General features: G+C 51.7%; 1 protein-coding gene across 1 annotated transcript in view; it reads right to left on the minus strand.

Moving 5' to 3' along the window:
* The window catches only part of GCN1 (GCN1 activator of EIF2AK4), a 59,020-nt gene that overhangs the window by 39,946 nt on the left and 5,581 nt on the right, over positions 1-13,493 (minus strand). The window contains exons 3-16 of the mRNA XM_084762167.1: positions 11,755-11,818; positions 11,163-11,294; positions 10,477-10,585; positions 8,245-8,343; positions 8,022-8,156; positions 7,420-7,488; positions 7,195-7,303; positions 6,442-6,516; positions 5,891-6,019; positions 5,040-5,090; positions 4,673-4,771; positions 4,272-4,445; positions 2,730-2,882; positions 324-416 (exon numbers count right to left, since the gene is read on the minus strand). Coding sequence (XP_084618293.1) covers positions 324-416; positions 2,730-2,882; positions 4,272-4,445; positions 4,673-4,771; positions 5,040-5,090; positions 5,891-6,019; positions 6,442-6,516; positions 7,195-7,303; positions 7,420-7,488; positions 8,022-8,156; positions 8,245-8,343; positions 10,477-10,585; positions 11,163-11,294; positions 11,755-11,818 — 1,491 coding nt within the window. The remainder of the gene's footprint in view (positions 1-323; positions 417-2,729; positions 2,883-4,271; positions 4,446-4,672; positions 4,772-5,039; positions 5,091-5,890; positions 6,020-6,441; positions 6,517-7,194; positions 7,304-7,419; positions 7,489-8,021; positions 8,157-8,244; positions 8,344-10,476; positions 10,586-11,162; positions 11,295-11,754; positions 11,819-13,493) is intronic.

The raw sequence follows: 13,493 nt of genomic DNA on the forward strand, positions 1-13,493 counted from the left end.
TCCTCCCAAGTCCCCTTCCTACTGAGCTGACTCACCCACAGGAATGAATTCATTCAGAAAACAGCCAAGTTGGCCAGCCAATGGTGGCACACACCCTCAATCTCTACACTAAGGAGGCAGAGACAGGCGGATCTCTGTGAGTTCAAGGCCAGGCTGGTCTACAAAGCAAGTCCAGGAGAGCCAAGGCTACACAGAGAAACCCTGTCTCAGAAAACAAACAGACTAAGTAAACAGCCAAGCTGCTGGCCACATCACTGTCAGGCTCTCTGAGAGCCGCTGGCCATGTAGGTGCTTAAAGACCTGTCAGAGACCCAGAAACTCACCTTCCTCTGAAGCCAGGAGCAAAAACTTCTCAGATGTGAAAATCTGCTTCTTCTCATCCACAACCAGCTGCCAAAAGTTGCTCAGTTTGACCTCTGCAAGAAACCAAAGGTGATCACCCCATGAGACAGTGCACCATTTCCCCACAGCATGGCCCTTCCAAGCTGGTGCCCTCCGACCACTCCGAGGCTCAGTGTTCTATTCTGAAACCAAAGTCAGCCCTCTGGGCTCACTTGCAGTCTGGAGAATCTTAGGGTTCTCTGCTGCCATTTCCACCTGCACAGGGCCCGGGCTGGAACACCTGGGGTTCTCCCTTTCTTCGCCCTAACTGTGGCCATTCCTTCATGACAGTCGCATCCTTCCAGGCTCTCAGGGATTTATTCAAATGCTTTCTCCTTTCCCAACACTCACTCTTTCAAATGACTCCCATCGCCATACTACCAGAGAGCACGCGCCCCGTGCACCCTTAAAGGTGCTGAAGTGAGGCCACGCCCACATCATCTCCACCCAAGGCAGCCAAGGGCCCTGGCTTTGCAGAGATGGAATCCTAGTTCTCAGCCCAAGCAAGGTCTGGGAGGCGACAAGCAAAGTGGAAGGATGCTAGAGGCTGGATGCTGTGTCACCCACTCTACAGGCCCACATGCAGCCGGGCGGTGGTGGCACACGCCTTTAATCCCAGCACTGGGGGGGGGGGGGGGGTGCTGGTGGGCAGAGAAAGGTGGATCACTGTGAGTTCAAGGCCAGCCTGGTTTACAAAGCAAGTCCACGACAGCTAGGACTATTACACAAAGAAAATCTGTCTCAAAAAACCAAAAGAAAAAAAGAGAGAGAGAGAGAAAGAAAAAAAGAAAAAAGTTCACATGCTAAAAATGTGGTCCACAGCTTATGACACTATTGGCAGGTGGCAAAATCAGAAGGGACCTGGTGGAAGTAAGTTAGGTTACTGGGTGCATGCCCTCAAAAGAGACATGGAGACCTGTCTGTCTCTCTCTCTCTGTCTGTCTGTCTGTCTCTGTCTCTCTCTCTCAGCTTTGCTTCTCAGCCACCAATAGATGAACAGCTCTGCTCAGCCACATACTCCCTGCCTGGCACAGATACAAAACAAAGGCAATGGGCCAACTGCCAACCATGTGACTGGGCTACAAGAATCTTTCCTCCTTAAGTTGAATTTCTCAAGAAGTTTGTCATAGTGACAAAGCTGATTTTTACACAGAGGACTCCAGAAAGGGTAGATCCCAAGGGTCCAGGAAAGAATGGAAGGCTCTGACTGAATTATGTCCCCATGGCTGACAGATGACATGGTGTACACACTGCCTGTATGTGGACATGAAGCTGCCACTTCAATCCAAACAGGGAACTGAGCAGCTGGATGACGGGGCTAGGAGAAAACTATCACTTTACAACTTTTTTGTACTTCATGATTTTTTTCCAGAAATTTTTTTTTCATGTATCTGAGTATGTACGTGCACTATGTGAGCCACCATGTGGTTGTTGGGAATTGGAACTCAGGACCTTTGGAAGAACAGCCAGTACTCTTAAACTGAGTCATCTCTCCAGCCCAGCAAATGCTCTTAAGCACTAAGTCATCACTTTAGCTCAGACTTTATGAATTTCACCCCTATGCAATGGTTAGCTCTCATCATTAACTGACATAACTTGGAACCATCAGGAGTCCATGAGGGACTGTCTGGACTGGGGTGGCCTGTATGCGGCCTATCTCAGGAGAACTCGCTTAATTAAGTTAACCGACAGGGGAAGACCCAGCCCACTGTGGGCTGCACCATCCCTTCGGCAGGGAATCCGAGCTTGTGAAAGCTGACATCAGGCTGAGTGCAAGCAAGTGAGTGCACACGTGTACTACTCCCTGCTCTCAACTGTAGGTGTGATGTGACTAACTCTTGAAGTTCCTGACTTAACTTTCCCACAGTAACTATCTGTATAGTTGGAAAGGAAGTAAGTTCCTTTCTCCTCAAGTATCTCACCAACAGAAATGAACTAGAACATCCTATGAATATATAAATAATTAAGACACAAAGTCTAGAAAGGGCTCAGTGGCTAAGAGCACTTGCTGCTCTTGCAGAGGACCCAGGTTCCTAGAACCTACATGGCAGCTCACAACCATCTGACACTCCAGTTACAAGGGCTCTGACACCCTTTTCTGACCTCTGTGGCACTGCACACCTGTGGTGTACATATGTGTAGGCAAATCTCTCACATGCATAAAACAGAAATGGCATACAAACAATAAAAAACAAGACACGAGGTCCTAACCCTTGGCCTAGCAGAGTAAGTCTCACAGACATGTCCTGGCTGCACTCCCTGTAGCCCTGGGACTGACAGGATGATGTTAAACAGCCCACACTACACCCAAGGACTCTGAAAAGAGCCTGTCACACGCAGACCCTTACCAGCCTGTGAATCAGCCACAGAGAGCTTGGAGAGCAACAAGGCTGCAGCGACCCCCTCGGTGACGGTGGGAACCTGAGTGTTCTGGGAGGCCGCCTTCTCTACTGTCTGCACGAGCAGGGGCAGAAAGTCCAAGGCCTGCAGGAGCGTGTCACCTGTGGGGAGAAGCACCGGAGAGACAGCCTGCTCTGCAGTCGTGACAAGATTGCTGGGGTAGACACCATCCGCCCACATGTGAACTGCCAGAGCCCCTCAGTTAATTTGCCAAGTATCTCAAAGAACAGGAGTAAGAATCTGTGACTTAAACTCTGTAAGCATAAAAATTAAAAGCAAAAGAATTCTATTAATCTGCTCCTCTCCTAGACAAAGAAACGGAGACCGAGCGAATCGCTAGGGCTGGCAGCAGCTGGTGGACAAAGAGCCACTGCTAACCTCAAGCTCGACTCCAAGCTGATGTTCCCAAACAGATGACCACTAGACCCAAAGCCCTAAGCTCCAGCCAAGCTGTGACCTGTGAATAAACACACTAAAAATAAATAAGCTGGGTGTGGTAGCACACACCATTTGTCCCAGAACGTAGAGCTCTGTGAGTTTCAGGCAGACAGAGCTATGTAGAGAGAGATCCTATCTCTAAACAAACAAAAAATTTAAAGGACAGTTACAACTACAGCTAAACACACTCGTTTTGTTTTCTGTACTACAGGCTGGCCTCACATTCAGTATGCAGCCAATGACGTGGAAGTCCTGCCTCTACCTCCCAAGTGGGGATTACAGGCCTGAGCCATAACACCCAACTGTGATGTCACTCCTAAAGCTCACCTCAGTCTACACTCAAAGTTCATCAAGGTAGCAAAATGCACACTGATACATAAATCCAGGTATTTCTAAGTTGATGGTGTGAACTCACTATATCCCCAAGGCAGCTGACAACATATTAATTACATAAGATCTGAGGTTTGACATAAACCTCAGACCGCTATGCCGAGCCGGCGTGAACTTGAGGCCCCTCTGGAAAAGGAGGATTAATCTCAACCCAGGGCAGGTACCTCTCCTGCCAGGCTCCTGCTCCTACTCTAAGACACGCACGGCTGCAAAGCTCACCAGGGGAGCTTCCTCTGCTGAGGCAATCTTCCTGATGTTTCTTTAAACACAGTAATTCATAAACTTAAAATTAACGCCATCACTTAAAGGGGGAAGTCGCTGTCAAGAGGCTTTGGTAGAGGGTCAGGTTTTCCCTGGCTGTTTGGTGAAGACGGCCACCCCTGCCAGTGTCAGCAGCTGTGGTTAGCACTGAAGAGATGGAAGCGGCCATTTTTTAAAAGGTTCAAAATCAAGTTTACACAGCACTGAACCTTTTATACTCATGATGTCTGTACAACAGGTTCTGACTGTAGGTTCTTCCTGAATAAAATCCAATATGGGAAGAAATCACTCACTGCTGTGAAGGCTGGGCCCAAGGACTCAGAAGAAAATGAGGTTCAGTGAGTGAAGGAAAAGAGAAAGCCCCAGCGGTGAGCGAGCCCTCAGGCTCCTGCACAGCTTACCTCGGAAGGAGGCCAGCATGCACTGCAGGTAGGCGTGCCTCACTGCAGAGGTGGAGGTTTTAAGGCTGAAAACTTTCTTGAACCAGTCAGTCAGCTTCTTGGGCACGTCTGTAGTGAACCGGTTGCACCAAAGCGCCAGGACAGAGACGGCATGGACCAAGGTCCCTTCGTGCACTAGGGCAAGCGGCACAAGTCCAGTCAGTGTGCCGTCATATACCATATCAAGTCACTGTGAGCAGTGGGAGAAGGCATGCCGGGTCCCAGGGAGAAGGCAGCGACATCTCAGACAACTCCCGCCCTGCTAACTTAGGGCATGCCTTACAAAGCCTTCAGAAGGCTGACTGAAAAACCAAGGTCAAGCATGGGTCTAAACTGAATGCTGCCCACACCACAAGGAATACCTTCCTGCTGGAGGAATGGGATGAAGAGCTCAGCCACACACCCATTCAGGGCCTGACCGGAAGGCCCAGATACCGCATGATGGCTCAGGCTTCCAATCCCTGAAAAGCAGATTCTCTAGTTGGCTCCTCCCCTGCACAAAGCCACAGCAGACAAGCCTGGGCCTGCCCTTGGGGTCACAGACCTCTTCTGGGTGCCCCACAGCATGCTCTCCCTCCAGTCTCTCCTTTTATAGAGGCTCCAGCTGGGAACAGAGTCCTGGAGGCAGGCTGATGCAGCCATTACTGTCAGCCATCAGAGTTACCTCGGAGTTGTGCTAACCTCCCCTATGTCTAGAGCACACTGCCACGACCCGGGAGGACTCCGTACCTGAAAGGACACTCATCTTCTGGGCTATGACAGTCAGCTTTCCCTCTGAGCCTGCAAGGAGATAAACAAAAGGACTTGCTCACACTGGCCCCACTTCCTGACACCCATGCAGACTCCTGATGCAGTCTCTCTGGTATAAAGCTGGATTTAAACAGTATTTTAGCACTGTCTGCTCTGTGACTAAAATAAAACACTACATTCTTACAGAAAATCTGAGAAACAAAAAATACAAAGATGAAAACGTTTTACATCATCCATGTTCTTACTACAAAGGCATTCTTAGCATCTTATGTCTTTCTTTTGTTTCTGCCACATGCACAAAAGCACACTTTTTTTGTTGTTTTTTTGTTTTTATTTGTTTGTTTTTGTTTATGTTTTTTGAGACTGGGTTTCTCTGTATAACGGCTCTGGCTGTCCTGGAACTCACTCTGTAGACCAGGCTGGCCTCAAACTCACAGAGATCCACCTGCCTCTGCCTCCCAAGTGCTGGGATTAAAGGCGTGCGCCACCACCGCCCAGCGTTTTTTTGTTTTTAGAGACAGAGTTTTCTCTGTTGTAGCCTTGGCTGTCCTGAACTCCTTAGTAGACCAGGCTAGCCTTGAACTCACAGAGAACCTCCTGCCTCTGCCTCCCCAAGCGCTAGGATTACAGGCATGTGCCACCGCGCCTGGCTCAAAGCGGTCTCTTAAAAACAGACACTGCCGTGGGTGAGCCTTTGCTCACACTCCCAGAGTTGCGCCCTTATCCAAAGCTTTTCCCGGAGCAGACTCAGAATTCAGTCCCCACCCCATCCGGGTTCCACGGCGAGGAGCACACGTTGGTCATCTATCATGCCAAGAAGGACAGCTCACCTCCAAGGATTGCAAACAGGTGCCTGGTCAGGGCCTCGGTGGCAGAAGAGTCACTACACTGGCGGGCCAGGTTGCGCAGTGCCAAGACGGCCTCGTCCATCAGGCGGGGGCTGTTGGACTTCAGCTGATCTGGACACACAGAGCCACAGCTCAGGGAGCAGCAGCTGAATGCCCAGACTTTAGTCTCTTCACAGGGGCCGCGGCTCTTCTCGACTCCCGGCTCACTGACCTCACTATTCTCATTTTTTAACGTTTATTCATTATGTCTTGAGGGAGAGGTGTGGCACAGCGCACAAGTACATGTCAAAGAACCATCTGTGGAGTAGGTTCTCTCCTTTCATTGTGTGGTTTCCAGGACTGCACCTGAGTTGGCACACTTGGCAGAATCCACCTTTAACCCAAGGAGCCATCCTGTTGGTGCTAAAGCGTATTTCTAACATAGGCTGTTCCCTACCCACTTTTCAACAAAAACTTGCCAAATACAACAAAACTCAAGGTGTATGAAGGGCCTGCAGAGAGGTCAGCTTATACAGAGGGGCCAGCATACTCACTAGCCAAGCCTTTCACGATGTCCAGGGCATACTGGCTGAGATCAAGTGTCACTGATGCCAGCAGGCTGGAGATGGCTAGGGGACAGAAAGCACTGTCTGTCGTTTCGAGTGCCAGTGCCCATTTTGCCCAGCCCACCCCCCCCCCCAGAGTCTGCTGGTTAGCCATGTGCTGACATGATTGCTTCCATCTCCACAAAGCCACAGCTGGCCACACCCCTGTGCCAGAGCTCTGCTCCCCACCAAGTCAAGTCCTAGAGAAGAGGCTCTCAATCTCAACCCTCTCCAGAAGGTTCTCCAGCCTCCATAGTCATAGACAGAATTCTCAGTGGACACTTTTCCATAGACTTCTAACAACACAGCACCTGCTGGGGCTAGAGCAATGCTCAGCAGCAAAGAGCACCAACACTCTCCCAGGACCCACAGCAGGGGGCAGCTCACAACTGCCTGGAAAGTCTAGTGCCAGGGACCTGATGACCTCTTCCAGCCTCTGTAGGCACATGCAGTCAGGTGTGTACACACACACACACACACACACACACATACACACATACACACACACACACACACACACACACACACTTTAAAAAAGAAAGCCCATGACTTTCAACATATCTGAAAGGATTTCCTGATCTTGTCCACAGCGCTCACCAGCTAACAGGGCGCATAGCTCACACTCACAGCATAAAGTCCTGCTGCCAACAGAGCTGCCAGGCAGTGCCTCCCCTCCCTCCCAGTTGCTTAACAGGAACCTACTTTCAATAACATTCTCCGGACTCCTCAGCAAGGACTTCTGTATGGTGGGCAGAATCAGATCCTTGAACTCTGAGTGGGACATGAACCGGAGCAAGGGGGTACAGTTGTCCTACAAAGACAAAAAGTCAGGTGCCCAGGCCTCACGGGAAGTGTGAGAAGCAGGCAGTGTGCAGAATCTACCCAGGACCTGACGCAGTCTGGGCAGCCAGTGTGCAGTCCACTCACCAACAAGTACGTGGGAGGCTTGGCTTTGCTCATCAGAATGTTCTTCACGTAGAACTCCAGCAGGGCGCTCTACAGGACACGAGCCAAGACCTCAGTATTAAGCAGAGGTCCCACCCCTGTGCTCATCACTCTGTCCATGGCGGGGCTCACAGCGGGCGACATCTGAAATCTCCCGTGTACTCACTCCCACAGACTAGCCGCACTGGCCCTCCCGTGCTCCCCACTGCTTGCTCTCCACCCAGACTATTCTGCCCACCTCTCTGCTGGCCAACCTCTCTCCTAACTTCTGTCATTACAAAGACTGCCCAAGTCAGAGACCCGACTTGCTATCTCCTTCCTCACTTATCAGATGGAATTAAAATCTGACTCAGTTTCACAGGGACCACAGCCTCCTGTGCACTGCTGCACCCCGAACTCCAGGCACAGGGCTTGGTGCACCGGAGCCACCCAGAGGCGAGCAGTAAACTGTCACCCCAGTGGCTGCACCAAGATCTAAGAGCTGCAGCTGCAGGCCCCAAGGACAAAGCAAGTTCCCAATCCTTGCCCAGACACCCCCACCCCACACCTCCCCAACACCCACTGCCCCCGCGCTGAACACTCGCCTTATGCTGATTGACCACGTCCACCTCTTTGTGGTCTGTGCAGAACTGCACCAGCAGCCCCAGCATGCCAGCATAGTTTTGGTTGGGTTCGAGGCTAAGGATGGCGGAGAAGTACTGCTCCACCAGCCCGGGGTTCTGAAGAGGAAGTGGAAGGCCGGTGAGTCAGATGGCAGCAGTGGCACAGAAACACGTGGCCTCCTACCGCCCACCAGGCTCCGCTCACCTCTTTCCACAGTTTAGTGAGCTTCTTCATAGCACCATCCACAGCATGCTTGTGGGAGCTGCCCAGCACCTCCAGCAGCAGCAGACACTGCACCTCCGCCTGCCAGGATAACGAAGTGCTCTCATCAGGACATGACTTAGAGCAAGTGTCCTGTGACCCTCACAGTCGGCCACAGACGCTCTCATCAGGACATGACTTAGAGCAAGTGTCCTGTGACCCTCACAGTCGGCCACAGACACTCCCCGGGCCTTCTAGATCTCCGGCTTCCTCCCACCAGGCTTCTTCCATGCCACCCTCTTCTCTCTGCCAACCCTTGTCTATGTATTCGGGCAGTTTGCCTGCATGTGTGTCTGCATTCTACATATATGCAGCATCCTTGAAGGCCAGAAGAGGCTGTCGGATCCCCTGGAACTGGGGTTAGACAGCTGTGAACCACCATGTGGGCGCTGGGAATGAAGCCGAAGCCCTCCACAGGAGCAGCCAGCCTCCTGACTGCCGTCTCTTGCTACACTGCTCATTCATGCATTTACTGTGTAAATATCTGCCAAAGGACACAAGAAGAACAAGGTGCTTTCTTGCAAAGAGAGAAGATGATATTAAACAAATGAACACACAAATGGGGATGTAGCTCAGAACACAGCACTCGTGAAGCCCCAAGCTCCCCCCAGTAACAATGTAATAGGAACAAAGTCAGTAAGACAGCTGCTGTTCAGAGAAAGAGCAGGCAGTCCTAGGTAATGTACTTATATCTGCCTAGACCTGTCCTTCACTAAAGACCAAACCCTACAGCCAAGCATGGTGCACACCTCTGATCCCAGCCGTGGAGCCAGAAAGGGTCAGATGCACCACAGAACAGACCGTGCTCCTCCAGTGGCTAGGGGCAGTCACAGCTTCTGGACCACTGTATCCCTGTATGCTATGCTAACAGCACATCCTTCTAGACCTGCTGGAGATGGAGGTAATTAAACAAGCTCGCCCAGATCACATTCAGCATCATTCACGGTTCCCTCTCTCAGAGGCTCCAGGCTCCCACTCCCTCCCCTCCACTCTGCTTTTCTTCAGCACTGTACCAGGCTCTGCACCTGTATCTGTCGTCTCCAACAGTGCATAAGCTCCACAGAAGCAGGGTCCCTCAGCCTTACAGCGGCCCAGCTTCTAGCACAGTGCCAGCCTGATGGCTGAATGAACTGTGCATGTAACAGACACCAGAGCCAGCAAAGGAGAAGCTCAAGTCTCTACAGCACCCCTGGTGCACTCGGTCCTCTGATCCAGCACCTGGCCTGACACTCCTACGCACTAGGCTGGCTGACTCACCACAGTAGCAGCTGGCAGAACCCAGCAGAGATAAGCAGGGGTCTTGCCTGTTGTTACTAGAGAGCCATTTGCCAACAATGAGACCCACACCTGTGAAGGGTTCCAGAGTCAAACTCATACCAAGGAAATGTCAGCGCTCTAACTCACCACTAGTCCACTGCTAAAGGCCACTCTACAATTGTCCCTAAAGGGGTACTGGGTAAGAAACCAGGGAGCAGGCGCTCTGCCCGCCTGGCTGGCTGCTCACCACAAGATGAGCTTAGGTTCCTAATGCCACTGGGCACTCACACCTAAGCCCACCACACTCTACAGCATCGATGGCCACTGTGAACCTCTGTCTAACACCTCTCTGCGGTGGGTAAGTGGCTCTGCCAAATCTCATGGCCAAAAGTTGGGCCCATGACACCACCTTGCAGAACCATCCACCATGCCCCTGACCTACATTAAACAGACCTGGACATCAAGAGAAGGCCCAGCCCGGCCCACCAGGCATCTCTGGTTTGTGGACAGGTGGGAAGGAGAAACAGAGTGGGCACGGAGCAGGCACAGCAAGAAAAGAGGGACTTAGCCAAGACAACAGCCGACTGCTACTCTAGAACCCTGAACCCCCACAGGGGAAAGAGTGCTCAGCCAGAAAACAACAGGAGCCACACGACGGCATCTTCAGGCATCCCTGCCTTCTAGTGTCTCCTCTAGTCCTCCGGCCTCTCATGAAGGCAGCACCCACATGGCCAACACCATGCCTGACACAGGGAAGCTTGGGAAGGCTAGTGAGAGACGAATGTGATGCCCACCACCAGACACACCCCTCGGGACAGTTTCAACCCGTGAGGGAGAGCACTTGGATGCAAGAAACACTTCAACATCACATACGCGTGTAAAGTTCACCCTCATGGCTCCAAAGACAAGGGGACCTACCAGCTTGTTCCAGATGTCTCCTTGCCGCTTAGTTTTCAGGGGAAAGGCAATGCGCACTAGAAGGCAGGTCCAGGTCAGGGCCAGCAAAGCAGCTGAGCCACTGCTCTTGCTACAAAGGAAAAAGGAGAAGAGAGCTGAGTGCTGAGCACCAGCCTCCATCACACCCTCAGGCACAGTATGTGAACCCTCCGTCAACTCCATGGTGCATGCAGAAACGTGTTCCCCATCCAACCAGTGACAACTCAGGAAAGACTCCAGGCCTCGCTGCCTAAGGTCCATCACTTGACATTCACAACAATGAAAACAGGATGAGGGTGGAGAGATGCCCCAGAGGTTAAGAGCACTGGCTGCTCTTCCAAAGGACCTGGCTTCAATTCTCCCAGCACCCACACGGCAGCTCACAACTGTCCGATCCAGGGGACCCAATGCCCTCCTCTGCTGTCTTCGGGACAAAGCACACACATGGTACACACACATACAGACAAAACACTCATACACATAAAATTTATACAAACAGACAAATAAGGTTTTCCCTATCCAGTGCCTTGGCCCACTGGCTCAGCCCTCTCAAGAAAGCGTGTTGCTATACTAACCTGGTTCCTCCCTCCAGAGTCTGCTCACACCTGCTCTTCTGTACCAGCCTACCTGACTAGGACTCCGCCACCCCAGAGGCCCACCGCGCTCACCTGGGAACACCTGCTCTGGAGCCAACACCTGAGGACTGAAGGGAGTGCAGGAGGCTCTTAGCCGTGGCCTCTGGCTGGGCCTCCGCCAGCTGCTGGATGGCTGCCTGCAGGGCTCTGCGAGAGGCTGCATCTCTACAGTAGGGAGGAAGCAGAAAGGCACATGGTGACGTCAGCAGAGAGGACTGCTTAAGGCAGGCACTCTCTCCCTGGGGAGACTGACGGTGCTGTATATATCCCCGTGGATCCTAGGTGACTGAAACAAGCTAGATAAGCCCATCTCGCCCCAGAAAAAGCACCAGATGACGAGAAGAGGAGAGCCTTTGTTCGTGATATTCGCCCATGGCTTCAGCTAGGTTACACGCCTTTACAGGCACAACTAATGACTGCATACATATGCGGAGACACTACAGCGAGGCAGGCACTGACCCAGGCCTTCACACCAAGGACCACCCCCAAGGGTATAAAACACCGTGCAGAACCTGCAGGATACAGTGGTTAGAGCATGGACCTAAGAACGGGGAGCTCTACCCACAGCCCCGTGCCGGCTCCCAGCACAGCACACTCTAGAGTCTGGGTCTCTGCCGGAGCTCACCTGTAGCGATGCAGAGTCAAGCAGAATAACTTGCAGAGCCCTTTCACTGCTCCCTCTGGCAGATCTGAAAGCAAAGTTTACACACAGAAACTCAACAACCAGCAGTGGTGAGCAGCTGCTCATGTCAGGCCTTCTGTCAGACAGGGTCAACCCAGACACTCCAGTAAGCCACAAACTTTTGAGGTAAAATCCCAAGGAGAAAAGAGCAGCATCAAGACAATGGTCATGAGCCGGGTGCTAATGGCACACGCCTTTAATCCCAGCACTCGGGAGGCGGAGGCAGGTGGAGGATCTCTGTGAGTTCGAGGCCAGCCTGGTCTACAAAGTGAGTCCAGGACAGCCAAGGCTACACAGAGAAACCCTATCTCAAAAAACAAACGAAAAATAAAAATATAAAAATGTAAAGTTCCCTAAGCCAGGCATGGTGATGCACACCTTTAATCCCAGCACTTGGGGAGGCAGAGGCAGGTGAGTCTCTGTGGGTTCAAGGCCAGCCTGGTCTACATAGTAAGTTCAAGGACAGTTAGGACCACAGAGACCCTGTCTCAGAAAAAGGGGAAGAAAAAAAAAAGATTAAAGTACCTCAAGGAGCCAGGAAGGGACCTGCCAGCACCTGTAACTAGGGGAGCTGAAAGCTTAAAGGTGCTGACAGATCCGTCAACTGCAGGAGACGCGGAGGAAGTGTGGATGGAAGCACCTGCACTCAGTGCTCTGCTAAGCACTTCACACCCTAATGCATGTCATCCCCACAAGGTGGGCTCTGCTGCTAAAGCCAACTTACAAGGAAGAAATGAACAGGAACCCAGGCATCCAGCCAGAAGGAGTAGGGCTGAACAGAAGCGCCCTCACATGCTGGCGACCAGAAGCGTGGCTGGGGAAATCCGGCCTATGCTGTGAGATGGGTCAAGCCCAGGAAGAGCATTTCAGGCGCCCAAATGATGGAGGAAACAAGTGCAGTACAGAGACCCAGCCCTGTCCAGCTCGCAACACTGAGGACAGAGCAGTAACAATGACAGGAAACGCAAGCTGCTGGCCTGCCACAGCCGAGCGCTGTCTGGACACCCACAATGCTCTCCTTTACCCACCACACCAGCCATGAGAAGCAACTAGCTTCATGCCCAGACTGAAATGACAGCGCCATGAAGGAAGCTGGGCTCTCACACCACAGCACTTCATAAACACAGCTCACTCTGAACTGTCGAATCTCAGGGTGCCAGAAAAGCACAGTCACCCTGGAAAGACTCAGAGTAGTTCATAAAGTCAGACATCAAAGTCACGCTAACTCCCAAGGCTGGGGGAGAGGGTGCAGCACTTGGCTGTTATTCTCAGGGAAGGGCAACCATTATAGCTCAGCACATGTACACAGGAGGACAGCAGCGCAGAAGCTCACACGGCAGCTGACTCCACTTAGAGCTTTAACAAGCTTGGCTGTTATACAAACACCTGTACTGAATGCTTTCAGAGGACATCAGAGCACGGACCCCTCAATCTAACAGACTTAAAGGTCCTTAACTGGCCGACCACCTGCTACCATCTCCTTATGCCTGTGGACACACAAAGAACAGGGTCCCAAATCAAAAACAAAGTGTCGGTGTGCTCTGTGTACTGCTCAAGAGAGAAACATTTCGAATCAACATGGCTAAAACTATAAATAACTTTGGCACCTATCTGCACTGACCCAAATGATTCAAATATTTTGAGCACATTTAAAAAAAAGGGGGGGGGGGGGAGGCAGAAGT

Source organism: Acomys minous, assembly GCF_964271855.1.
Source record: "Acomys minous genome assembly, chromosome: 16".
NCBI lineage: Eukaryota > Metazoa > Chordata > Mammalia > Rodentia > Muridae > Acomys > Acomys minous.